At 43.8% G+C, this 26797-nt stretch overlaps 1 protein-coding gene, 14 non-coding genes and 1 pseudogene across 15 annotated transcripts in view; 9 read left to right on the top strand and 7 right to left on the bottom strand.

The window, feature by feature from the left end:
• LOC115057316 (ribonuclease inhibitor-like) overlaps positions 1–24451 on the top strand; it is a gene marked incomplete at its 5' end in the record, with an annotated part of 29785 nt that extends 5334 nt beyond the window's left edge. The window contains one exon of the mRNA XM_029524359.1: positions 24362–24451. Coding sequence (XP_029380219.1) covers positions 24362–24451 — 90 coding nt within the window. The remainder of the gene's footprint in view (positions 1–24361) is intronic.
• On the bottom strand, positions 6130–6201 carry trnac-gca (transfer RNA cysteine (anticodon GCA)). Its single transcript has one exon. It is a non-coding gene; the product is annotated as a tRNA-Cys (tRNA).
• On the top strand, positions 7374–7484 carry trnal-caa (transfer RNA leucine (anticodon CAA)). Its single transcript has 2 exons — positions 7374–7411; positions 7439–7484. It is a non-coding gene; the product is annotated as a tRNA-Leu (tRNA).
• trnag-ucc (transfer RNA glycine (anticodon UCC)) lies at positions 8745–8816 on the bottom strand. The gene has a single exon. It is a non-coding gene; the product is annotated as a tRNA-Gly (tRNA).
• On the bottom strand, positions 9130–9201 carry trnac-gca (transfer RNA cysteine (anticodon GCA)). The gene has a single exon. It is a non-coding gene; the product is annotated as a tRNA-Cys (tRNA).
• trnat-agu (transfer RNA threonine (anticodon AGU)) lies at positions 10851–10924 on the top strand. The gene has a single exon. It is a non-coding gene; the product is annotated as a tRNA-Thr (tRNA).
• On the top strand, positions 11049–11122 carry trnai-aau (transfer RNA isoleucine (anticodon AAU)). Its single transcript has one exon. It is a non-coding gene; the product is annotated as a tRNA-Ile (tRNA).
• Positions 11559–11632, top strand: trnan-guu (transfer RNA asparagine (anticodon GUU)). The gene has a single exon. It is a non-coding gene; the product is annotated as a tRNA-Asn (tRNA).
• trnai-aau (transfer RNA isoleucine (anticodon AAU)) lies at positions 12315–12398 on the top strand. Its single transcript has one exon. It is a non-coding gene; the product is annotated as a tRNA-Ile (tRNA).
• trnat-agu (transfer RNA threonine (anticodon AGU)) lies at positions 12976–13049 on the bottom strand. Its single transcript has one exon. It is a non-coding gene; the product is annotated as a tRNA-Thr (tRNA).
• Positions 17844–17968, bottom strand: LOC115058186 (uncharacterized; annotated as a pseudogene).
• Positions 18326–18398, bottom strand: trnam-cau (transfer RNA methionine (anticodon CAU)). The gene has a single exon. It is a non-coding gene; the product is annotated as a tRNA-Met (tRNA).
• Positions 19264–19335, top strand: trnap-ugg (transfer RNA proline (anticodon UGG)). Its single transcript has one exon. It is a non-coding gene; the product is annotated as a tRNA-Pro (tRNA).
• On the top strand, positions 19478–19550 carry trnar-ccu (transfer RNA arginine (anticodon CCU)). Its single transcript has one exon. It is a non-coding gene; the product is annotated as a tRNA-Arg (tRNA).
• trnam-cau (transfer RNA methionine (anticodon CAU)) lies at positions 21444–21515 on the top strand. Its single transcript has one exon. It is a non-coding gene; the product is annotated as a tRNA-Met (tRNA).
• trnaa-ugc (transfer RNA alanine (anticodon UGC)) lies at positions 22455–22526 on the bottom strand. Its single transcript has one exon. It is a non-coding gene; the product is annotated as a tRNA-Ala (tRNA).
• Positions 24452–26797: the final 2346 nt, after the last annotated feature.

Here is a 26797-nt window from a genome sequence, read left to right as displayed (position 1 = left end):
AGATGTTGTGAACCATGTGTTGACCTTTCTCCAGAGTTCAGTCTGACATATTTGTTGTCTTTTAAAACTTGAGAATGTTTAGTAGATTCTCTAATGAACATGAGTTTGTACAGATGGAGTCACAGGTGGAGCTGGTAGAGTTTAAGAGGTGGAGTCACGATGCAGCAGATTTTTGTTATTAATATTAATGAGAGCTGTTTGGCTGTTGTGAAGCTGCTTCCTGTTGGTTCAGCTGTTTGACTTTCATTTTCTAAACTTCTACTTTCTAAACCTTCAGCTCTGAACAGATGATGAAACATTGAACACTTTCAAGCAGGAACTTTGTCTCCCAAAGTCACATCTTTTATTCTTCACTCAGGTTGAGAAACTGCAGGTTATCAGAGATCAGCTGTTCTTCTCTGGTCTCAGCTCTGAAGTCCAACCCCTCCCATCTCAAAGAACTGGACCTGAGTCAGAACGACCTGCAGGATTCAGGACTGAAGGATCTGTGTGGTTTTCTGAAGAGTCCTCACTGTAGACTGGAGACTCTGAGGTCAGACTCATGTTTTATTTCTGCTCTCAGATTAATATGATGTTACAGTTGTGGTGACTCTGACCTGCAGACAGGTTTATATTTATGAGGGAAAATCTTCTTCAGGTTTTAACAGTTAAATGTTTGAAAGTCACATTTGAAAACTGTTTATTGTTCAGTCCAGAACCCAGGGCTCTACCTGCAGACTGAGCTAAAACACTGACAGCTGGGTTAAATGTCATGTGTTGGTCCAACGTCATGCAAAGACATTTATACTGATCAGTGTAGGACAGCATTACTGTCCCAACATTCAACTTCTCACACTTGATTTTGGCCTAAAATGCACCAGTTATGTTTTGTCTTGGTTCTCCATTAGTCTCCACTTCCAGCACGGTTTTGGAACAATGTTCAGCATAATGTGAACATTTTTTCTTACTTGGCCAATAGAATAGAATCATCCACATGTAACATGGCTCTATTGGTTGAGTTTGGGATATTTCAGTCATGATGCCAATTTAGTTTGAATATCAAACAGATTGTCAGAACTAATGCTTTCATTTTCCAAGGAACCTTCCCACCTGGTCCATTATTAGAATAATAATGTTTACATGAACCACTGACCCCAAAGCAGTTACATGAATGTACATGACCAACACACTGCAGCAGTGGAAATAAGGTGGCTCCAAACATACCTCATAGGGATAAGCGAGTACACCATTATTCGCATCCGTATCCTTTCAACCATCTGCATTATCTGTATCCGAATTCGTACTCGTAAGGGGCCGGACCTTAACCGGGAGTTGGCGTGATTTTTAAGAAAGTTGTATTTTTAAGCCTGAAATTGATATAGATTGGTTGCTATATTTAATTTAAACTTCGATATGATTGTTTACCGACCCGTGAAGAAACAGTGAGAATAACAAAAAGCAATGAGGCTGAATGCAGCACTGCTTCTGTGAGGAATGAAATGTTGAGTTATAAAAAGCTATTTTAAAATCTTACTGGGGGACTCCATCAGGTGGTTTTAAATATTGATATGTGTCACCTCCGGCCATTCAGTGGGATCATTTCTCCAACAGAAGGGACAATGAGAGAGACCATAGATGTTTTTGTTTTGTTTTTTTTTTTTGTTTTTTTTTTTTTTCTCCAGTACAGCTAGCGTGTTAAAATAACAATCTGACATGTTAATGTTTTAAGACATGATGTATATTAAGAGCTTGGTCTGTTGGGGGAGCAGTTGCACCGTTATCCTGCTTTCAAGCAGGAACTTTGTCTCCTAAAGTCACATCTTTTATTCTTTACTCAGGTTGAAGAGCTGCAGGTTGTCAGAGATCAGCTGTTCTTCTCTGGTCTCAGCTCTGAAGTCCAACCCCTCCCATCTCAGAAAACTGGACCTGAGTTGGAGTGACCTGAAGGATTCAGGACTGAAGGATCTGTGTGGTTTTCTGGAGAGTCCTCACTGTAGACTGGAGACTCTGAGGTCAGACTCATGTTTTATTTCTGCTCTCAGATTAATATGATGTTACAGTTGTGGTGACTCTGACCTGCAGACAGGTTTATATTTATGAGGGAAAATCTTCTTCAGGTTTTAAACATTTAAACTTTTTAAAACTGATTTTCACTCATTTGAAAATGACTTTAATTTCACACAGTTTATATTCACAATGTTGACAGTCTAAGTCAGTTCAGGTTCTTTACAGTGTTGTTTCATTTTCTCAGTAAATCTTGTCAGTGTTTGTATTGGACTGTTGTGAAGCTGCTTCCTGTTGGTTCAGCTGTGTGACTTTCATATTCTGAACAGATGAAGAGACACTGAACACTTTCAAGCAGGAAATTAGTATTTTATTCTTTACTCAGGTTGGAGAACTGCAGTTTGTCAGAGATCAGCTGTTCTTCTCTGGTCTCAGCTCTGAAGTCCAACCCCTCCCATCTCAGAGAACTGGACCTGAGTGAGAACAACCTGAAGGATTCAGACCTGAAGGATCTGTCTGATCTTGTGAAGAGTCCAGACTTCAGACTGGAGACTCTGAGGTCAGTACAGTTGGAGTCAGTTCATGTTCCTTTCAGTAATATTGTTTAAATCCAATATCAGAGCAAAGACTCAGTGTTTCCTGTGAACCTTCAAACTCCTCACTGAAGTTGTGAGAGCAGAACAGAAACAGATTTCAGGATTAGACAGAAAGACAGAGAGAAAACAGTCAGCCAATCAGATCAGTCAGAGGACTGTTGTGACCATGTGACCATCAAATGAAGCAGATTCCAGCTGAAGAACTCAGAGATGTTCAGATTCTGGTCCTCGTCCATCAAACTGTCAGATCTGAGCTGAGACTGTTTGTTCTCTGATCAGGTTCATCTGTCACAGCTCTGAGATCAGTCTGACTGAAAGCTGCACATCACTGATCTTCTTTCATCACACTGTCACCATGTAATCTTTCTGCAGACCAGAATCCCGTCTGTCTGTCTGTCTGTCTGTCTGTCTGTCTGTCTGTCTGTCAGACTCTCTCAGTCTAAATGGACCTTCAGAAAATCATCAGTAAAGTGATGAACCTTCATGACTCAGCTCTTTATCTCCACTGTGGACTCAGAGAAATGTGCTGAGTCAGCAGACTTGAGGTCTGTGAGTTTCCAGCTCAGTGTGTTCACTCCAACACGTTAACATGAGCTGAGAGGAAGCAGCTGCTGCACATCTGGACTGAACAGGACTGAAGTCCCTGCAGGTCTTTATGCTGGATCTGCATCACTGACTGACAGCTGATGGACAGAGTCAGGAAACACTGATGGATCTGCTCTCTTCTTCTCTACACAGGTGGAAGTGGTGGTGAAGAGGAAAGTGTGTGCTGATGGAGGATCAGCTGCTTCCTGATGATCCAGATGTTGCAGCAGCAGCTTGTCCAGACTCTGGACCATGTTCCTGGGAGGTGGAGAGGAGAGCTTCATCCAGCAGAGACTGACAGAGGAATCAGAACTGGTCTGAGAACAGAGTCCAGTCCACCATGATCCCAGAGACTCCTCAAGTCCTCCTCTCCTCTCAGCCAGCTCCTCCAAACTCCACCTGGGGTTTAGGTTCAGCTTCTTCTGGACCCTTTGGGCTGCTTTGGGAACATTTCTAGAAGCATTTTCTTTTGTTGGTATAAAACATTTTCTTGTGAAACACGTTACTGTCAGTGCTAAAATGCTAAAAGAGCAGAACTCAGAGGACACTGCAGCAGTTTACCTTCTGAAAGGACAATTTTTATTTTGTGTACAAAATGACCTTTGTAAGACAAACATAATGTCTTGTTTAATCTGAGTGTCTCTGTCTGAGTGGATGGCCCAGGTGGGGGATATTATCTTGTTTATTTTTATATTTTTATCCATAAGGCACTTTGTGCAACATTGTTATTCGTTTGAAAAGTGCTGTATAAATAAAGGTCAAATGATTGATTTAATACAGTCCAATGATTTTCTGGCAGAGTCGTGCAAGAGACTCTCAGCTCAGCTGAACTCAGACACTTCTGACTGTTGCCTTCCAACTTTAGTGCTCCGTGTCACAGACTGATCCATTTTCTGACGTTATAGTCCACACCAGGCTGCAGCCTCTCTGTGTCACACTTTGTTCATCATTATTTTCACACTTTAGTTCCTGCTTCTTTTCATTTAGGCTCCATGTAGGCTGTTCATGATGACTTTGTTTGTGTGTGGCTGTTTTCTTCTGAATGTGGGATCTCTGTCTGAATGAAAGTTTCACAATCACTGCCTCAGACTGCATTCAGAAGGAATTGTTGAAGTCATAGAAGCTGAAGAGTTGATGATCAGAGGCTGACAGCTAAAGGAAGCTAGAATGCACACTGCTCTCTGACAGAGTCGGCCTCCCTCCACATTTAGGAGGCTTTTTCACTTCTTACAACAGCTGACAAAGGGCTCATCTGGGATTTGAACCCCGGACCTGTCACACCCTGAGCCAGAATCATCCTGATTGTTCCTGGAATGGTTTGGTTAGTCAGAGTGTGTCTGTGTGTGTTCTTGTCTCTCTGAGTGGTTGGAAATGAAAATGGAGATCGGTAGAAGCAGATGACTCTGAGGATGAATGAATGTTTCACTGACAACATCAACTGTTTACTGACCTCACAGCGAGGCTGTGTGACGTCACTGGAGATCAAAGGTATTTCCTGTCTTATCGCGCTCCCACGCGACACCAACGAATATGTAATACTCGAATGAGAAACAAATCAGCTGTAATTTGGGGCATTTAATTGAACAAAAATCAAACCTTTAAAACACGCTGGATTTCCGAATGTCCTGGTTGGGATAACACCACCTGGGAATATCACCCCAGGAACTACTGTGTAAAAAAACCCGACACAAAGTGAAGTGACCCCAACAACGTTATGGGAGTTCTGTGTCAGTCAGTCGGGTTACCCAAAAAAGGGTCCCCCCCTGAGTCTGCTTGTGACGGAAAGGGACACTGACCCTTCGTCAGCTTATTGACGCATTGGGAGTGAGAAGATGTTGGAAAAATAGCTGACATGCTTCTTATGTGAGGTGATCATCAGGGATCGCCTCTCTGTTCAGCTCCATTGGGTCGTACAGTCACGTCCCATATGATCTGGCAGTGAGGATTCCTGGTTTGCAGCCAGGCGGCTGTTTGCCGCTGCTGGCAGAGGGCGTTCCTCCTTTCTGGTGTGGGCGGAGTCGGAATCAATAAAGTTTTGTTTCAACACGTCATCGTTTAAATGTTGGTTGTATTTTGCATTTGTCAGCTGAATCCACAGAGTCACTGAAATGATGAAGTAAATCCAGAAAAGGAAAAACATTTGGCTCTGAATCTCAATGTAGATTTGAACAAAGAGCTCCAGCTGAAGAAAACAATGCTGTCTGTTTCCAGATGATGAAGAACTCAGTTCTCAGTTGATGCTCAGTTATCTCCATCTAGTGGACAGATGGTAGAAGTTGATTCCTGAAAAGAGGAAGTGACTTTTCCTCAGATCAAACTGTTGAAGGAGAACGAGCAGCTTCTTCCTCACTGACTCACTCAACCTCTGTCTCCTGGGTTTGGATTTAGGTCTGGGTCTGGGTCTGGGTCTAAGACCAGTTGGGCCTGCTCAGAGTCTGTGTGTTGTTGTGGCCAAGTGGAGTGATGGACTAGAAATCCATTGGGGTTTCCCTGTGCAGGTTCAAATCCTGCCAACAATGGTTTGTTGTTTCCATGGACCAAGTTTCCCATTTGGGGAGAGACACACCATGTTTGAGAATCTGCAAGGCATTAAAGTATGACAGAGCTGAGTTAGGACTCATCTAAGAGGATGAGAACATTTCCTCCAGTTTGTCACGCCCCACCTGTCATGTCTCTGTTCCCCACCAGTGGGGTGGAGCCCACACTTTAAGAACGGAGGCCCTATAAGCATCCAACAGCATCACTGAGTCAGGAGCAGCACAGTGACAACTGTACACATTACTGGAGAAAGTGATAAATGACATTCTGCATGTTTTCCTGTTAATCAGTGCTGCTGAAAAACTCCTGACATTTTCCAGCTAAATGAAGAGACATTGAGTGTGTTAGAATAGCAGAGGATGGTTTTGATCCATTGACCTCTGGGTTATGAGATTGTGCTTGCACATGAAAACATGTAGTGTTTGGCAGGGGGCACCCAGATTTGAACTGGGGACCTCTTGATCTGCAGTCAAATGCTCTACCACTGAGCTACACCCCCCACAAACACACACAGCCCATCACTGCAGATCAGCAGGTCTGACTGAAAACAAACTGTAAAGTATGAACCACAGGGGTCAGACTGAGACTTCTGAAATGTTTCATAAATAGACTGAATAGGTGAGGGCTTTGGGACGGGGCTCACTGCAGCATCTGCTGTTGAGAGCTGCAGAACGATGTGCACTTTCACTACAGTTTGCAGACTCCGCCCACTGTGAGCCCCCCAGCCTGCATCAGAAAGGAGCAGCTTTTCTACTCAGAGACTCTCCCAGATGACTGAGCTCCTCAGATACCTGTCTAACGTAGCTGGGTTAGATGTAACTAACTCATCAATACTTCAAAACCTTGAGAAAATGACACACAACTGTGAGGAGCGCAAGTATTCACTGACACACACATGGTTTCAGAGACAACCTGGAGAAAAACTTGTAGTCAGACTCAGAGTCTTCTTCTAACGCTGTTCATTAAGTTCATTAACCAAATTAAACTGTCACCATGAGGCCTTGTTGACCTACAAACTTTGAGAGCACCAGCACTGATCCCAACAGAGTTTTAACACAGAGCCTTCAGATGTGCAGTCAGCCTTACTGGAATTCAGATATTTTTTAAAAAGGTAGCTTATATGTCAGACAAATTTACAGCACGCTTGCAGTGTGGTATATTTTCTTTCCCCTCACCTTTTCACTGCATTTTGCAGTGTGGTGTTGGTTTTGCACTGCATGTTGCAATGCATTTGCAGTGATTTTTTGCACTGCTTTTGCCAAGTCAGAAGGTGAAAAAGAACCCTTCATTCTGGATCTGATTCATTTGACTTTATCATTGCAGACACCTGTTGACTTTATCATATCATCATTATCATTTGACGTTATGAACCCCAGACTCTTCAACTTAATGTATTGTATATCCCCTCCTCCTGCTCTCAAAATAATAGTCAAAATAATTTCATAAAGAGTTTGGTCTAGACCTGCTGTATTTGTTCAGGGCTTTGCTGTAACTTCATTATGATGTTTTGAAGTGTGGTTTAAAAAATGGGGGTGGGGGCAAAACACGAGGAGATTTTTGGTTTTAAGTGGCATTCAATGGCTGTTGTTTTGTCATCACGTATATGTTTGTGTTCAGTTAGTAATTTGGTAGAATGACTACACTGAGGGGATACTTGAGCTAGGTCCATATGTCAGGATGGCCGAGTGGTCTAAGGCGCCAGACTCAAGGTTAGCTCCTTCTTGCACTAAAGGGCATTCTGGTCTCTGAATGGAGATGTGGGTTCAAATCCCACTCCTGACAAAGTCTTTTGTAAAATATGTGAACCAAACTCTTCCAAAGATGATGGTGCAAAATCATCTCTGGTGTGAATACGGTGGAAGACCGAAGATCTTCCCTCTTCAGCTAGTGCAGCTTCAGCATGGCATTGCTACTATTGTAATGATGTCATCTTCAAATACTACTGACTTTGGATAGTGAACCTCCTACCTGGTACACCCCGCAGGTGCATGATAACTTATTTATGTCACGGGGTCAATCACCATCGTCCTGAAAGTGCTGTGTGTAAATAATGAGGTTCATCAAAACAAAGTCAGAACCAGAGCTCAGGCTGTTGGTACACAAACAAAGAAAGGCATACTTGTGGATTCACAAGATTATATCAGGATCTGACCTTTTCCTGTTCCATCAGTAACCATCAAAGGAGATGCTGATTCTGTGATGTCACAAAGGTTCTAATGACATCAAAGAGATCAAAGACTCCTCCCACTTTTTCTCATGACCTCCACAGTAGAGTGCACTCTGTTAATGAAGCTCAAAAGACAATCATGGTTCTGCCATACAGCTTTTGCTTGCTGTCTCTGGACTAGAGAAACAGTTGTTTAGTGTTTGTTGCTGTGTTGAGCAGATGGAAATTTGGTGATTGCCCTTTTTTAACAGGAGACAAACTTTGGTAAGAGTCATGATGGGACCTCTTGCACCCAAAGCGAGAATCATACCTCTAGACCAACGAGCCATTAGCTGCAAGTACTTGTCTGTGTAACGTAGCTGAGTTATAGTTAAATCCAGCATGCAGGGGATGTAGCTCAGTGGTAGCTCAAGCTTCCTTTGAAGCTGCTAGCTATGTCGCCACTATCAGTGCCTGACCATCTAACTCAGCCTGTACATATGATTCAGTCACAGCTAAGTTATCCTTAGTCCAACAACTGCTGTCCATTTCTACCACAGGGAGCCACAGGCTTTAGAGTTTTCAGTTGTCAGTTGTCTCTATTCAGAGACCAGAATTCCCCACTTCACAGGAAGTAGCGTAACTTAAGTCTGGCGCCTTAGACCACTCGGCCATCCCATCCCGTCACTATATATCCCATCACAATAAGCTTCCCTTTCCCTGAGACAACTACAGGGTGTAACAGATGTACAGCTGTGGTGAGGACGGGTTACAGGTCTGTAGCTGGAGCGCTTTGGCACCATCGGCCTGAGATCTACAGGATTTCGGGATCTCAGGATTTCTCGAAGGAAAACAAACGTAAAACACAAAGTTAAATTGTAGACTTACAGGTAAACTGCAATGGCTGGGAATCGAACCCGGGTCAACTGCTTGGAAGGCAGCTATGCTCACCACTATACCACCATTGCATTTTCATGCAATGGTGGTATAGTGGTGAGCATAGCATTGCATTTTCATGCAATGGTGGTATAGTGGTGAGCATAGCTGCCTTCCAAGCAGTTGACCCGGGTTCGATTTCTACCACACCATTGCATTTTCATGCAATGGTGGTATAGCACACTTCTGCTGCGCCACTCTGCTCATAGCTGGCTGAGCTGTAGTCTCCTCTGATGCTGTGGGTTCAAATCCCACCCCTGACAGCCTATGCTGAGATGAGAAAAATGAGAAACATCACAGTCAGCTGGAGCTTGTGCATGTGCATGAAACCATGTAGTGTTTGGGAGGGGGCACCCAGATTTGAACTGGGGACCTCTTGATCTGCAGTCAAATGCTCTACCACTGAGCTACACCCCCCATAAACACACACAGCCCATCACTGCAGATCAGCAGGTCTGACTGAAAACATACTGTAAAGTATGAACCACAGGGGTCAGACTGTGACTTCTGAAATGTTTCATAAATAGACTGAACAAGTGAGGGCTTTGGGACGGGGCTCACTGCAGCATCTGCTGTTGATAGCTGCAGAGTGATGTGCGCTTTCCTGTCAGTTCCTCCACAAAAGTCTCCATTAACTCCAGGAACAGACGCTAAATTTAATTAAAAGGACACAAAGTTGGCCACACCGTTGACACTGATTGAAGATTATGTTCAACTGGTGTCTTGTCAGGATACTTCAAGTAACACAGACAGCAAACTTCACACAGCTACATGTGGTTCCATGGTGTCATCGTTAGCACTCTGGACTTTAAATCTGTCATTCATAACATATTTAGATTTAGTTAAACTCTTTGAGTTTAGTTTAGTTTTGAGTTCCAGCCAGTGATGTTAGTGATCAGAGACAGCTGGACATGGCAGGTTTCAATCTTGGTGAAGTCCCTTTGAGGAACAGAGGGAACATCATCCTGTTGTTGATGAATAGTGAAATTGGTCATTTCTTGTGGTTGTCCTGCAGATTTGGTTTTCTGACTGTACTATAAATGTTGTAATGTATGATCAATGCTCTGTGTGAGAGCTTTGATGACTGAGAAGTTCTCCCCCTCAGAAAAAGTCTGACTGTATGATAAATACGGTTTAAAACATTTTGAATGCCATAAATGTTATGCTGAGAAAGTCTCTCGCGGTATGATTCTTGCTTAGGGTGCGAGAGGTCCAGGGTACAAATCCTGGATGAGCCCATTGTGTTGTGTTGCCAATATCAGTGCCTGACCATCATGACTCTTACTCTAAACTACTGTTTCTCTAGTCCAGAGACTGCAAGTAAAAGCTGTAATACAGGAAGTTATTATTGCCATATCTCCAAAGAACTAAACTCTTGTGTAGAAAAAAAACTAAAATCTTCTGTTAAGAAGAGGGCTCGTCCAATTATACACCAATCAGAAGCCTGAGTAGCTCAGTCAGTAGAGCATCAGACTTTTAACCACTAACCCACTAACCGTTTAGTGGTTCACATTATAGACTCCACAGCAATGATAGGTGACACTGATCTATGAAATAATGAAACCATGAGTCTTCCACAAGCCAAGTTGCCAAAGTCCAGATCTGAGGGTCCAGGGTTCAGGGCCCATTTGTGCAGGAAAGGTCTTGAGTCTGGCGCCTAAGACCTTTCATCCATCCTCAGAATCACAATTGCCTTTAATGTCATTGTAATTTACATTACAAGAATTATATTCATAACAGTGGAATGTGTCTTTGGCTGATATTGCATGATGTTGCACGGTCCTGTGTTTAGCAGAAGGAAATTGGTGAGTGCCTTTTCATAGGAGACAAACTTTGGTAAGAGTCATGAGAGTGAGGCACTTCTGTTGGCTACAAGACATTATGGGTTTTACAATCAGTTATTGTGTCTGGAGCTCTGACTGTTGCCAAAAGTGCAGGTGACCTGTGACCAGCAGGTGCTTTGACCAGCTTAGCTGGTCAAAGCACCTGTCTTGTAAGAGTCATGATGGTCAGCTACTTATGTTGGAATATTTGAAGATCCTCTGTACATCCCTGTACATCAGAGTGGTGCTGTGGCTTAGCTGGTCAAAGCGCCTGTCTAGTAAACAGGAGAACCTGGGTTCAAATCCCAGCAGCACCTGTTTTAAGGTTGTTGAGATAAACTCATGTAACTTCTTCTGCAGGAGTTCCATTAAAACTCTCTGACCAATCAGGTAACTGCAGAGTCTTCATGTCTCCCTTTTGTGGAAGAGCTGGATGTGGAAGGCCGGTTAGCTCAGCTGGTTAGAGCGTGGTGCAAATAACGCCAAGGTCATGGGTTCAATCCCCATACTGGCCACAACAAGTGCTGTGGACTTTTGAAGGTGCTGTGTTCAGGTGACAGTCTCCTCTGGAATTGAGGGTTCAAATACCACTCCTGACAGTCTGTGCTGTTACCCAGCTTCTTTGTCTGAGGGCCCTCAGGCTTTAGATATGACAGTATGACTTATATGACAGTAACCTGCAGAGTGATACTGAGGTTGTGAGTTCTAGCCTCACCTGGAGCAGCTGCTTGAGCTTTTGGAAGAAAGTTGGTATCTTGTGGAAGCAAAAAAAGAAAAAAAAAGATTCTGTAATGCCACCATGACATCAAAGACTCCTCCCATTTTTTCTCATGACCTCCACCACAGAGTGCACATTCACCTAACTTTGGTCTGTCCATGTTGCAGCCTGCTGTTCTTGGTGGAATTATCCTAAACGTCAGACCATCTTGAACTATCTCCAAATGTCATCATGTCTCTGTGGCGCAATCGGTCAGCGCGTTCGCCTGTTAACCGAAAGGTTGGTGGTTCGAGCCCATCCAGGGACGGTCTTTGTTTAATTGATTCCTGAAAAGAGGAAGTGACTTTTCCTCAGATCAAACTGTTGAAGGAGAACGAGCAGCTTCTTCCTCACTGACTCACTCAACCTCTGTCTCCTGGGTTTGGATTTAGGTCTGGGTCTCGGTCTGGGTCTAAGACCAGGTGGGCCTGCTCAGAGTCTCTGTGTTGGATGTGAGCTGCTGAAATCTCTGAACACCATGACACAGATAATATCAGTCTGGAATGAATGTTTCACTGATGCAGATTTTTACAGAACAACATCAACAACTAATAACTCCACAATGAGACTGTGTGACATCACTGGAGATCAAAGGCATTTCCTGCCTTTCATTGATCTCCCACATGACACAGATGCATACACACTCTCTCACGTTCCCTTCAAATGGATGAGCGCAGACACACAGAAATCACTCTGGACTGATGATGTCACAGTACTCACAGAATGAAACTCCTCCTTTGAAGTTGCTTTGAAGAATTTCCAAAATCACATGTGATTCAGATGTAAACACAAAGGCTGCCCCACTGTCACCATTCAGAACAGCTGAGAGGCTTATTGATACAAATACATGCTAAGCCAGCAGCCGATGCTAGCGTGCTGAATTTTCCAAAAAGTTCAAGCTGCTATTTATTCTGTATACTTTTATAATAAGCCTTAGAAGCACCCAAGCAGGCCGGTTAGCTCAGCTGGTTAGAGAGTGGTGCTAATAACGCCATGCATAAATAAGGTCATGGGTTCAATCCCCATACTGGCCAGCTACAGAGTCCTTGAAGTAGTTTAGGAGTTTGTACCAGAAGCCTTTTCACTGACAACACCACAGTCACAAGTTGAACCCATGTAGCAGCCACCTGGGTGAAAACAGCAGCTGGTGTTTGCTGATGATGCGTTTCTTTAAATGCTAAGGTTAAGGTAACAATTGTGACTTTCAAACTAATTCAGATGTTCTTAACCCCCACACCCTAAAAACTGATAAAACTTGTGATTGTGATTGACTTGTCTTATCCACTTGAATTATAGTGGACATGTGGAACCCCAAGATTTGATCTGGCGAAGGTGTATGACCGGGTTCACAGGGATGTTCTGGAGTATGGAGCCATCCCATCACTATATGACAATAAGCTTCCCTTTCCCCGAGACAACTACAGGGTGTAACAGATGTACAGCTGTGGTGAGGACGGGTTACAGGTCTGTAGCTGGAGGATTTTGGCACCATCGACTGCAGGATGTTCCAAAGGGAGACATGAAGACTCTGCAGTTACCTGATTGGTCAGAGAGTTTTAATGGAACTCCTGCAGAAGAAGTTACATGGGTTTATCTCAACAACCTTAAAATAGGTGCTGCTGGGATTTGAACCCAGGTTCTCCTGTTTACTAGACAGGCGCTTTGACCAACTAAGCCACAGCACCACTCTGATATACAGCAATGTACAGAGGATCTTAAAATATTCCAACATCAGTAGCTGACCATCATGACTCTCACAAGACAGGTGCTTTGACCAGCTAAGCCACAGCACCACTGCAACATTCATCTATATACAGAGGATCTGGTAATGGAAGTGTAATGTGTATACAGTTGAGATTGATGGTAAAGTGGTTTGTGAGCCTGTTTGACTGCAGATGTGCATTTTCATTTGGACCCCAGGAAGAGTATCTGCTGCCTCAGTGACAGCTAACAGGGATCCTAACAAGTGATAAACAATAAACAGACATTTCCAATCATCATCAAACTGGATTTTTTTTTTAAATGGCTTATGATCTACAGATGTCTCCCATGACACTGGAGCCTGACAGCTAAATCACTTATCTGTCTGATGAAACCTTCTGGATGAGATGAGGACATTGATAATGCTGCCTGTCCTCACTAGCTCCTCCTCTGTGGTGACCCCCAAACAGGACACAACCTCAGTATCATGACAAGTCATGCTGCTGAACAATTAAAGCTACAAGGATTCATTTCAGCTTCACTTTAACAGATTGGATTCATACATTTATGTGACACACAGTCAGGTCATGTCCTCTTTCTGTAGCTTTTCTTTAACCTCCACTGCAGCAAGGTGTGTTTGGGACAAAGTTGTTTTGGTCTACTTTTGACCGTCCGACCAAAATTCCTTTGACATGTTGAAATATTGCCACTCCGTCCGTAGAAAATGTTGGTTTGTTTGGCACCTTGACATTTCCTAAATAGCTTTTTATCTCTCATTAATTAAAAAAGACACACCACAGGTACTAAAATCCAGGATTGAACCAGGGACTCTACCAACAGAGCTGTTTCAGCACAGCACACAGTGGAAATGACTTCTCATTGTTGCTTCCATGGCCTGGAAGTGGAACTAAAGGTGTGAAGCTCCAACTCAACACCTTCAGATTATGAGTCTGACACACTGCCTACTGCACCAACGAGGCCTGGAACCCAGAGTAAGTAAAAGAGGGAGATGGAGGAGAGCTGTCAGAGTTTCAGTATAAACATACATCATACAGCCCTGACCACTGTTGTATCCAGGCAGAGCTGACTGCTGCTTTTCATGCACAACACAACTACACAGCTCAGCTATTTGTTGACTGACAAACACAACAGCAAGCTCTAACTCAGACAGCTACAATTATTCCTTTCTACATAAATCCTTCTCTTTGGGGTTGTCCTGCTCAGAAATTCAGTAAAAATGATGATGATTTGCAATTTTAAATATATTTCTTCAGATCAGCTACAACAACACAACCCTAATCCCTAATCACTGCAGTTAACAGTCCTCTCATCATATGCTAACGGACCTCATGAATTTAAGAGGATCGTTGTCTGTTCCTGATGGACTAAATGTGTTCTTCATTACAAACCATTACCAAGACCATTGAAACCGCCCAAACTAAGTAGGCAGGCAGCTGTGGGAGTGGTTTCATTCAGGTAGAAGATAAATTCAGGTAGAAGCCTGAAAGGGAGTCCATTGGAACGATGACACAAGTGGAAAGTTGCTGCATAGACTCTTGAAGAGAAGATCCTAAGTGAGGTAAAAATGAAAGCTTAATGTGACTTAATCAATTCAATTGGTCTCTTTTTCCACTTTCAGTGTGAATTGACAAAAACAACAGTAAGTCTTGGAGCCACGTTTTCTTCAGATCTAACTCAGATCACTCCAATCAGAGACACTGATGACGTCTTTGTGCATAAGTGCCTCTCTTTGGGGTTGTCCTGGATGGAAATTGGACAAAAAAAATGAGGAATGCAATTCTGTCTTTTATTCAATCACCAGGACAACAAGTTTTATCAATTAATCAATTGGGGGCAAAGAAAGCAGTCTGAAAGTCACAAATGTGACCTTAACTTGAGCACTGACTTGACTGTTGAATTCAGTAAGTGCTACTTGTTGGAGCAGTGCTGACTGACAAAGACAACAACTTCTTCTTAGAATGCAACAATGATCATTTCAAATAAAAAGACGGAAGACTTCCTGTTGTACAAGTGCTTCTCTTTGGGGTTGTCCTGGATGGAATTTGGACAAAAATTAATACATTTCGTCAGATCAGCTGAATTGATGCATTTGTCACCAAAGTTTCCCCAACTGAAGCGCAGACTTGTGTTCTGAGAGCAGTAAGTGCTATTTGTTGGGGTAGTGTTGGTGATTTCAGAGGTCAATCACAAGTCAGCAAGTTTTATCAATGATATGGAGGGTGGAGGGTTAAGACAGTAGTTAGAAAGTCACAAATGTTACCTTAAAGGGCAAATTACAGGTTAAGGACCACATTGAATCAATGTTTAAAAAAATAATATAGGAAATGTTTTGATAAAGTGTCTCATACTGATAATATCCGTATATTTGCTGCACACAAACAGGACTGATGGTCTTTAGTCCCTCAGCTGGAAAGTGAAGGAGCTAAAATGTCCACAGCAGAAGTCCTGCAGGGTTTTGTCACCGACAGACTCGCCGCCGCCTGCCGGGAGATCTTAGCGGCCGTGGACAGAATGGTAGCCGGATATGAGGAGGAGGCTTCGGGGTTCAGGCAGGAGATCGACCGGCAGAGGAGCCAGCTGGAGCTGCTGCAGCCCTGAGTCCTGATCCACAAAACGGGTCGGTTGTTTTTATGAGTGAGAAAGGCTGAGGACTGTGTTTGGCAGATGTAGAATGAAGCAGCTGGAGGAATAACTGTGTTCATATTGTAGCTAATAAAGAGGATTCATTATTGAATCGTTTCCTCCAGATGTTCAGCAGCTGATGGTGAAAAAAGAGGTTCCTCCTGAGTTCACCTCCAGTCCGGATCCGGAGGATTCAGAGAGTCCAGTCCTTAAACAGGAACAGGAGGAGGACCAGGTACCAGGACTGGAGGAGACCAGGAACCCTGTGAGGCCGTTTCAGGTGAAGAGTGAGGATGAAGAGATGAATGAACCGGCCAGGAGCTGTGATCCACAGAGTCCTCTTCGACCAGATCCAGATCCAGAGGAAGAGGCCTCAGACTCCTCTGATACTGAAATCAGTGAAGATGATTATCATGAAACCAGAGTGGCCCAGTTAGATGTGAAAATACATGAAGGTGATGCAAATGTTAGAAAATGTGACAGTAATGAAAAACCCATCAGCTGCTCTGAGTGTGGGGAAATGTTTAAAAAAAAGTGGGATCTGAAGATTCACATGAAGACCCACACAGGGGAGAAACAGCATATGCAAGTTCACTCAGTAGAGAGACTGTTTGGCTGCTCATTTTATTACAAAAGGTTTAAGCGACAAGCTTATCTTAAATCACACATGGTAGTACATACAAGAGAGAAACCCTTCCGCTGTGATGTTTGTGGGAAAAGATTTTCATTAAAGAAAATCCTGAACAAACACATGAAGGTCCACACAAAAGAGAGACCCTTCAGCTGTGATGTTTGTGGGAAAAGATTTAAACTAAAGGCAGCCCTTAACAGACACATGACGGTCCATACAGAAGAGAGACCCTTCAGCTGTGATGTTTGTGGGAAAAGATTTAAACTAAAGGCAATGCTTAAACCACATATGGCAGTCCACACAGATGAGAGACCCTTCAGCTGTGATGTTTGTGGGAAAAGATTTAAACTAAAGTATACCCTTAACAAACACATGGCAGTCCATACAGAAGTGAAACCCTTCAGCTGTGATGTTTGTGGGAAAAGATTTAAACTAAAGGATACCCTTAACAAACACATGGCAGTCCATACAGAAGTGAAACCCTTCAGCTGTGATGTTTGTGGGAAAAGATTTAAACTAAAGGATACCCTTAACAAACACATGGCAGTCCATACAGAAGTGAAACCCTTCAGCTGTGATGTTTGTGGGAAAAGCTTTAAAAAAAAGGGAGTGCTTAAAACACACATGGCAGTCCATACAGAAGTGAAACCCTTCAGCTGTGATGTTTGTGGGAAAAGCTTTAAAAAAAAGGGAGTGCTTAAAACACACATGGCAGTCCATACAGAAGAGAGACCCTTCGGTTGTGATGTTTGTGGGAAAAAATTTAAACTAAAGAATGAAGTTAAACGACACATGAAGATCCACACAGAAGTGTAACACTTCAGCTGTGATGTTTGTGGGAAAAGATTTAAACCAGAGAAAAGCCTTAAAGTATACATGGAGGTCAATACAGAAGAGAAACCGTTTGGTTGTGACGACTATAAAGAGAAAGACCGAAGCAGCTGACTGCAGGATCTCTACTGGTTGACCAAAAGTAAACTAACATATTTGGACTTTTTTTTTTACTTTTGCTTTGCTGTTTTTTGTCCTCATTCATTTGTGTTTGGGTCAGTGACATGTATACCAGAAAAAGGGGTTTTGTAAAAAATTTAAATAAGAGGCACAAAAAAGGTTGATATTTGCTCTACTAACTCTCATCTTTATAGAAACATGTTGTTTTTAGATTTTTCATTGGTATCAGAAATTATGTGACAATTTGTTGTATTATGCCTAAAATCATCACATGGCGTAACATGAAAATTATTGAAACTGAAAATGGATTAAACCTGTAAGTTACTCACTTTATCAAAGTCTTTTATAAGAACTAAACTGTGATCCATTATAGTTTTGTGAAAATTAATTAAATTTGAGCATAATTTTCTAAATCATCGCTCAAAGTGAGACCTATGCCGTCAGTCTTTCAACATATTTTCTACTTATTGTGACATACTTTGCTATAAAGTTCTAAAAATATGTGTCACTCTGTGATACTGTTTTCTATGTATTCCATGAATGTTTTCAGATTTTAGATTTTACTCCCTGTTCCAAAAATCTATTTAATATATGGTCCCCGGGTAGGGGACGTATCAGATATTAAACTGATAAGAACAGATACTACACTTGATCTTAGCCAAAAGGCCGAGAAGCGATACCGCTCAGCTGTCGGAGGTAACGGAGTGTTTCTCCGCACCGACCCGCTCAGTGAGGGGTCAGAGTCGGCTTCAGTAACAACATCACTCCGAGAGAGAGACACAAACAGAAGACATGAAGAAACGAAGGAGGGATCAGAAAACAACCACAGACATGTTATTTTCACAAAGTTACGTTGTAGAGCAAAGAAAACGTCTCTTCTTGGTCAGCTGTAAAACTTCACATATTTGTCCACGCGGAGCGGTGAAATGGTCCATAGACGGTCCAAAGATATCATTGAAACATGTTAACCAGAGAGTGTTAAAAGAACTGAGCTTCTAGACCCAACCACTAAACTCTCATTATTAACTAAAGAAGTGCCCCGTGTGAGGCTCGAACTCACGACCTTCAGATTATGAGACTGACGCGCTGCCTACTGCGCCAACGAGGCCTGGAACAGAGGGGCCAACAAAAGGACCCCAGGGCCATTGGGCACAAACCAGACAACACAAACAGAGCACAGTGGCACAGAGCCACCAGCAAGGGTCCTGCCTCACAGCGGCGAGGCCGGCTCCCCCCGACCGCACACGCCCAGACGGGGCGAGCCACAGCACGGTGTTTCCAGTATTTTGATGTTGGTTAAAAAGGTACTTTGCATTTTAAACATAACAGTGAAATAGCTGAAAAAGGGAATACTTTACCTCTAAAATATAATACTCCTGTTAGCCAGCAGCACCTTCACAAATAGTTCCGGAAATTTCTAATCAAGACGGGGAAACGTACATCAGCCATGTTGTTACTCCAACATTTACAACAAGGCACTGCTGGGATTTGAACCTGTTTAGACCAGCACCAGGAAACTAGATCCCCAGAGCAGGTCAGCTCCAGAACCTTCCTGTTGCTGGATGTATCCTGTGATGTGTGTTGGCAGACTCACTCCACAGGCTCCTGTGATGCAATCGGTCAGCGTGCAGGACATATAAGACAGTAACCTGAAGAGTGATGCCTCAGCTGGAGCAGCTTGCTGACCTTCTGTCAGTCTGTGGATTACTCATCAGTCATCAGTGCTGCCAGTTTCTCTGCAGTTTGTCTCTGAAACCACGTCTGTGTCAGTGAACACTTGTGCTCTTCATAGTTGTGTGTCACTTTCTCAAAGGTTTGATGTCGGTATGCACAATGTATCAGCTGATGCTGGTAATTCTGTAACATATCAGCATCAGTCCGATGAGTAAAACTGCCAATATCAACAACCGATGTTTATTTCTGTGTAGTTACCGTTTGTGTGTATGTTTCAGGAGGGGGAGGGCCTTCTCAAGGGCTCGTTGGTCTAGGGGTATGATTCTCGCTTTGGGTGCGAGAGGTCCCGGGTTCAAATCCCGGACGAGCCCTTCATATGACATGTCCAATGATCTGCACCCCCCCTTCTGCTGTGAACATTTTACCTCCTTCATGAAGGAAGACTGTGCAGTTAAGTGACTGGTCAGAGAGAGTGACTGAATGTGCTGTGTGTAAATAATGAGGTTTTTTTGTGCCCCAGTGGCCTAATGGATAAGGCACTGGCCTCCTAAGCCAGGGATTGTGGGTTCGAGTCCCATCTGGGGTGGTTTACAGCAGAGTGGCGCAGCGGAAGCGTGCTGGGCCCATAACCCAGAGGTCGGTGGATCGAAACCATCCTCTGCTAACAGCCTTTTAGCAACAGCTAGCTGTTCACCATCCAATGTTCGTCGTTTCCTGTAAATCAGTGCTGCTTGAAAAACTGACATTTTCCAGCTGAAGTCATGTCTCATAATGTAAAGGAACATTCAGTGTGTGCTCATGTTTATCTTTCTGCATTTTCCCCCTTGATGCGTGGGTTCAAATCCCACCTCTGATGGAAGCTGCTTTTCCTTTCACCTCTACTGCTGTAATGTGTATTTTGGGGACAAATGTATTTAATATTTTGTGGTCTCCGTGTATGAGTCCTTTCTATCCACAACATCTAACATTAGGAGCAAGGCACTGCTGGGATTTGAACCCAGGATCTCATTATTTACACACAGCACATTCAGGACATTAATGTGACAGTTTATTTTATGCTAAAGAAAATATTTGTCACAGTGGACTTGGCTCATCATATTTTGCTGACTAACTGGTATTGGAATTGTAAGCTCCTTATTTTGGCCTTCTCTTGTTGCCGTATCTCCAAAGAGCTAAAGTCTTGCATAGAAAATTAATCTTAATGACCTGACAACAACTCTGAAAGCAGATACAACACATCCAGATAACCTTCAAATTAAACTTCAACAGGTTTGATTGATATATGGACCTGAAGTCAGACGTTTAGGATTACTCTACCTAGAATAGCAGGCTGCAACATGGACAGCTGAACACAGAAGACAATGAGATGTGAACCCACACACAGGATACAGTAGATTAGCAGTCCATCGCCTTAAACACTCGGCCACCTCAGCATGCAGCGACCTGGACTGTGTGTGAATAGACGGATAGTTAACTGCTCACATTAATGTATCTATCAGCAATGAAGGAGAGAGTCGTCGGCCACCTCGTCATGTCAATTTGTTGTCTGAATGTTAGACTGAGCAGCGGTTCTGCTTTGAGTGGCCTTTTGTTTTGATGAACATCTACCACTGATCTACATCCTCTTTGGACCTTTACCTCACCACAGAGGTCGGTGAGCATCTGTTTTGGGTGTTATTCTGAATCACTATCACACTGAATCAGATGGCAGAGGTTCCACTGAGATTTGAACTCAGATGACTGGATTCAAAGTCCACAGTGCTAACCATAAGATCAAAGAACACAGATGGGAAATGACCTGACAGATTTAGAAACATTTGAAATGAATTGGCCAACACACATCACAGGAGTACATTTAGCAATGTGAAGGTTCAGGATCTCTGTCAGACACAAAGGGAGCAAATGTGACCAAAGAAGCCACGAAACACATCAAGAGCTCACAAAGCTTTTTAACTGCATCAATAACACAGAGCTGACACTGTCCTATCAAAGCTGGCATTAACAACATTTTTACAGGACTCTCAGTGTTTTATTGGTAAGACTCAGGTTCCACCGAGACTTGAACTCAAATTGCTGGATTCAGAGTCCAGAGTGCTAACCATTACACCATGGAACTGTGCAGGTGTTTCACCTCTGCCAAAAAACGTCAGGCTGTTCCAAAGGGAGACATGAAGACTGTTCAGTTCACTGATTGGTCAGAGATCAATTGAAACAACACTACCCTAATCACTAATCACCAGAGTTAGCAGAGTTAGTGACTTGTGTTCTGAGAGCAGTAAGTGCTATTAGTTGGGGTAATGTTGGTGATTTCAGAAGTTTTCCTTCCTTTACTCTGTAAGTGCTACTTGTTGGGACAGTGCTGACTGACAAAGACAACAACTTCTTCTTAGAATACTGAATCTACAATACTGATCATTTCAATTATGAAACACAGACGACTTACTTTTGTACAAGTGCTTCTCTTTTCAGTTGTCCTATGAGCAGAGTGGCGCAGCGGAAGCGTGCTGGGCCCATAACCCAGAGGTCGATGGATCGAAACCATCCTCTGCTAATGGCTTTTTAGCAACAGCTAGCTGTTCACTATCCAAAGTTTGTCGTATTTGAAGATGACATCATTACAATAGTAACAATGCCATACTGAAGCTGCACTAGCTGAAGAGGGAAGATCTTCAGTACAGTATTAACCTTGCTTGTTTTAACTCCCAGCAGTTTTCCTTGGCAGTGGAAGTAAAGCAAATTTCAAATGTTGTTTTAGTGCTGAGTACCCAGTCTGCCTCCTTCGATCTATTCACTTTTTTTTCCCAAAGCTTAGCTTGCATGCCAGCCCAGGGGAATTAGCTCAAATGGTAGAGCGCTCGCTTAGCATGTGAGAGGTTGTGGGGCTCATATGCAAAATTAGTTACAGTTTTGTTGTTGCTTCTGTCGGCAGAACTCAAAGGTATCTGGCATGACTACGTTTGTGTTTTGAGCTTCATTAACAGTGTGCACTCTGTGGTGGAGGTCATGAGAAAAAGTGGGAGGAGTCTTTGATGTCATGGTGGCATGACAGAATCTTATTTTTTTTCAACAAGATACCAACTTTCTTCCAAAAGCTCAATCAGCTGCTCCAGGTGAGGCTTGAACTCACAACCTCGGCATCACTCCGCAGGTTACTGGAGCCTGTGACGTGGCCCTCCTGACACGTTCTGTGAAACAAACTCTTCCACCCGAAATGGCTCAGTTGGGAGAACGTTGGACTGAAAATCTAAAGGTCCCTGTAAACAGCCCTTTTTATGTGAACACACACAGAGCCTGCTGAGGAAAGCCTGGGTCGACAAACCAAGTTGATAACCACCGTCGTGATACTCGTTATCTCTGGTTGGAGCTTTCGACTTTGTCGAGCCAGCTCACCCAAACAAAGCCCGGCTCTGTTGAACTTCCTTCGTAAGATACTTCTCTGCTGTCATCGTAAAAAGTTTTAGACAAGATAAGTACTTCCTGTGTTTCATGCTGGAGATGCCAGGGATTGAACCCGGGGCCTCATACATGCAAAGCATGCGCTCTCCCACTGAGCTACATCCCCTGGATAATGTGGTAGCATTAGCAGTTTTTTCCCAGACTATAGGAAGAAGAGGAGACAGCGATCCAGAAGAAACAGGTCACCATCCTACAGAAGATCACCAAACTGCTCGTACAACCACAGGAGGACTCCGTGCAGACACCTCGAGAGATTCCTTGACATGTTGTATGCACTGGCATATGAGGATATGATGTTTTAATGTGGTTTGAGTTAAAAAAAAAAAAAGTGTGACATGGAACAAAAAGGTAATGACGACTGCAGGAGTTTTTCAGACGACCCTTTTCTTGCAATAAACCTCGCTATAGATGAGTTGAGCTCAAAGCTGTGTCCAAAGGTTTGGAGGAGTGAATGGCAGAAAGATGTCTTTGAAGCCATTTGGACACACAACCAGTCAGCGTGCAGCATTCAACCTCACAATATTTCATGTGGTTGTGGTTGAAGGACGAGGTTGGCGATCCCAACCGGCCACACTCCCTGATGGTCTAGCGGCTAGGATTGGGCGCTATCTCCGCCGCGGCCCGGGTTTGAATCCCGGTCAGGGAACGTATTTTTAACAGATATTGATAACGGTATCGGGGAAAAATTTCATATCGGTGCATCAGTAGTTTGAAGGTTTGAAGTCTTCTGTGTGACAGGCAGAGATACTGTCCACTATATTAACGAGGAGCAGGAAAGAGAAACATCATGTGGTGTGTGACTTCACTTCCTCTGTGGAAAAACAAACAGAGAATGAAGTTCTCTAATGTTTTGGCCTCTTTTTTTAACTCACGTCAAAACTTCACAATGAAGTTACGGTCTAGTACATAATTTGATTAAAATAACAAGTGTCCTGAAAACCACTGAATTTGACCTTGGCGTTATTAGCATGTATTAGTATCAATAAGCTTCTCAGCTGTTCTGAATGGTGACAGTGAGGCAGTCTTTGTGTTTACATCTGAATCACATGTGATTTTGGAAATTCTTCAAAGCAGCTTCAAAGGAAAAGTTTAATTCTGTGAGTATCATGACATCATCAGGTGATGTGTCAAAGGCAGCAGCTCTTCAGAGACTGCCTCTGCCAGCTGGCCTTCTTCAGCAGTGGATCCTGGTGCCATGTGTTCACCAGGCAGGTGATACACACCAAACGGTCTGCAGCTCATACACAGCTAACTGCAATGGTTAGAGTGTGGTGCTGATAACGCCAAGGTCATGGGTTCAATCCCCATATTGACCACATGCAGCATCTCAGAACGTGATACCTTTCACTCTGTCTGTATGAAACCCCATAGACTTCAACACACTTTGACTTGATTTTCCAACCAGTGAAGCCGGTAGACTGCAGGTGGAAGTCTCAGTACTTTTTAAAATATGCACAATAAAAAAAAACCAAAATAATTAAAAGCAATTTAACATAAGAAAAGTCAGACCGAACCTGAACGCTCCATCTGGACTCAGGTTCTGATTGGACCTCAGCTGATGTTAATCAGTGTAATCAGAGCAGAGAGCAGCTCCGGTATAAAACCAGACCAGCTGCCTGCAGACAACAGACCAGACCTTCAGTCTGCTGAGGATCATTGGAGCTGCTGGACTCCAACATGGTGCTGGGACTGTCTCTGAGGTTGGGACTTGGTTCACCTTTCAGTTCATACTGATGTTCTGAAGCTGAAGTAACTTTGTCTGTTTCAGGTTTTCTTGGATGTGTCTGCTGTTCAGCAGTGCTTCTGCTTTTCCTGCAACAAAAGCAGGTAAAGACTTTGAGTTTCACTTTATTGGCCCAGGTCTTCAGTTTCAGGGTAGCCCAACTGGTCTTGGTGCTTCATGAGTTGATGCTCTTCCTGATCCTGCTCTTCTCTGTCCAGACTACAAATACCCCTACACTGGTTCCTGGAGCTCCAGTGGTGGTGCTGGATCACAAAACCTTCCTTCTGGAGGTTCACGTCCTCCCCTGATGCCGCAGCTTGGAGCACCAGTCCAACAGCCCAGCGCTCCATCCAGACCTCTGATGCCTCAGCATGGAAGCTACGTCAGCCCGGTCCACTATGGACAGAACACTCCAGGATCTCCTGGGCAGCCTCAGCCTGGTTCTGGACTTGGTGATGTGGGTTCCCTCTCTGGTCCTCTAGTCCAACCATCTGGTTCTGGATCACCTCCTGCAACAAAAGCAGGTAAAGACTGAGTTTCACTTTATTGGTCCAGGTCTTCAGTTTCAGGATAGCCAAACTGGTCTTGGTGCTTCATGAGTTGATGCTCCTCCTGATCCTCCTCTTCTCTGTCCAGACTACAAGTACCCCTACACTGGTTCCTGGAGCTCCAGCGGTGGTGCTGGATCACCAAACCTTCCTACTGGAGGTTCACGTCCTCCCCTGATGCCGCAGGTTGGAGCACCAGTCCAACAGCCCAGCGCTCCATCCAGACCTCTGATGCCTCAGGGTGGAAGCCACATCAGCCCGGTCCACCATGGACAGAACACTCCAGGATCTCCTGGGCAGCCTCAGCCTGGTTCTGGGCTTGGTGGTGATGTGGGTTCCCTCTCTGGTCCTCCATTCCAACCATCTGGTTTTGTGGTTGGTTCTGGATCACCTTCTTGGGATGTTGAGCCTGCAGGTGAAGCCCGCGTCCAGTTCCCTGACCCCAGCACCTGGCTGCCTTCTCGTTCATTCCCAGACTTTGGCGTCAGGGGCTCCGGCGGCGCAGCAAAGATGGGCTCCAGTGAGACGTCCCCTCTGCTGCCGCCAACCTTCATCGTCCAGCAGAGGAGCGGCTACCTGCGAGCACGCGAGGGCCAGACCCACATGAACTACTCCCCAGAGTACCCTCTGCCCCTCTCTGAGGAACCAGAAGAGCCAACCCAGCTTCCCCCAAGGACCGGGTCCAAAGGAGGTCTACAGAGCTCCAAGCAAGAATCCAGGACCCCTTAAATAAAGAACCTGATCCAGTCTGTTCAATTAAAAATAACAGAATATTTGCTTGTTGGCTCTTTTGGTTTTGTTTCTTAGCTGGTTCCTCAGATGTTGACTTAAGCCTCCATGTGACTCTTCTGTGGTGCACTTCCTGACGGTGATGCTTCAGCTCAAAGGAAAATGAGTTCAAACCCAAAAGGAACTGGAATCACTTTACATGTGAATAATGCTGGTCTGCTAGAACTTGAACAGGTTTCTTTGAATGTGCTCCAAGTGATTGTAAATGTCTCACTGAATGACAAAAGTGGTTTGCCAGGTCATTAAAGCCGCACATCTTTCTCCCCTCATGTATCGTTGGCCATTCTGCACTTAAGATGTTCCATCTTAGACCAACTTTCCTGGTCTGTGTCACAGGACATCCTGCATTCAAACCCCACCAGTGCTTCGCTCTCAGTGGAGTTCCTGCACATCAATTAAACAAACTGAGGAAAAACATCAATTCCTGTATTAAAAACTTTTCCTGCAGCATCTGGAGAAGAGAAACTGTATTTTAGTGGTTGGTGCTGTGTTTAGCAGAAAGACATGTGGTGATTGACCTCTTTTTACAGAAGACAGACCTCAGTAAGAACCAGGGCAGTCAGGGACTTGTGATTGTGACCTCTCGCACCCTCAGCAAGATTCATCCTAGACCAACGAGCCATTAGCAGCAAGACTTTAATGGCATTCAAAATGTTACACACCGCATTTATGAGATGCTTTGAGTTCAACATGTTTCCCACCACAATTATCATACACTAAGACAGTAATGTTTACGGTGGCATCATAAACATATTAGAACATTTTTAACAAACATGTTTGTTTGTCCAACTGTTTGTCTGGATCATTTTGTTTGTTTATTTTTTTTGTCTGTATCTGTCTGTGTTGCAATGGACAACAGATACACCCTTGACCCCCAGAATCCTCCCTGCAAAGAGGGGGCGCATGGCTGTTGCAATGAAGTTTGACCACATTCTCACTGAAGCCAGGGTGAGTAATTAGAGAACATCCAGCATTAAGAGGAACATCCAGCTGAAATAGCTCAGTATTTGGGGACAAATGTATTTAGGTCAACCTTTGACTGCCCAAACTTAAAAGACAAAAATTCCTATCACACCTGCATACGGGTGGGGTTCCATGGTGTAATGTTAGCACTCTGAAGTCTGAATCCAGCGATCCGAGTTCAAATTAAACCTGAATCTTTCCTGTGAAGAAGTCTTTTGACGTAGAAATATTGCTACTCCGTCCAAGTATAAAGAATGACACAACAGGTGTCATCTCACTATTTTCCAGTTTAAATGCACAACAGCAGCATCCAGCTTCTCTGTCAGAGAGTTGTGAAGTTCTGTCTCTGCATCA

Source organism: Echeneis naucrates, chromosome 2 (genome assembly GCF_900963305.1).
Source record: "Echeneis naucrates chromosome 2, fEcheNa1.1, whole genome shotgun sequence".
NCBI lineage: Eukaryota > Metazoa > Chordata > Actinopteri > Carangiformes > Echeneidae > Echeneis > Echeneis naucrates.
Note: the sequence above shows the minus strand (reverse complement) of the source record. Positions and strands in the feature narration are given on the sequence as shown.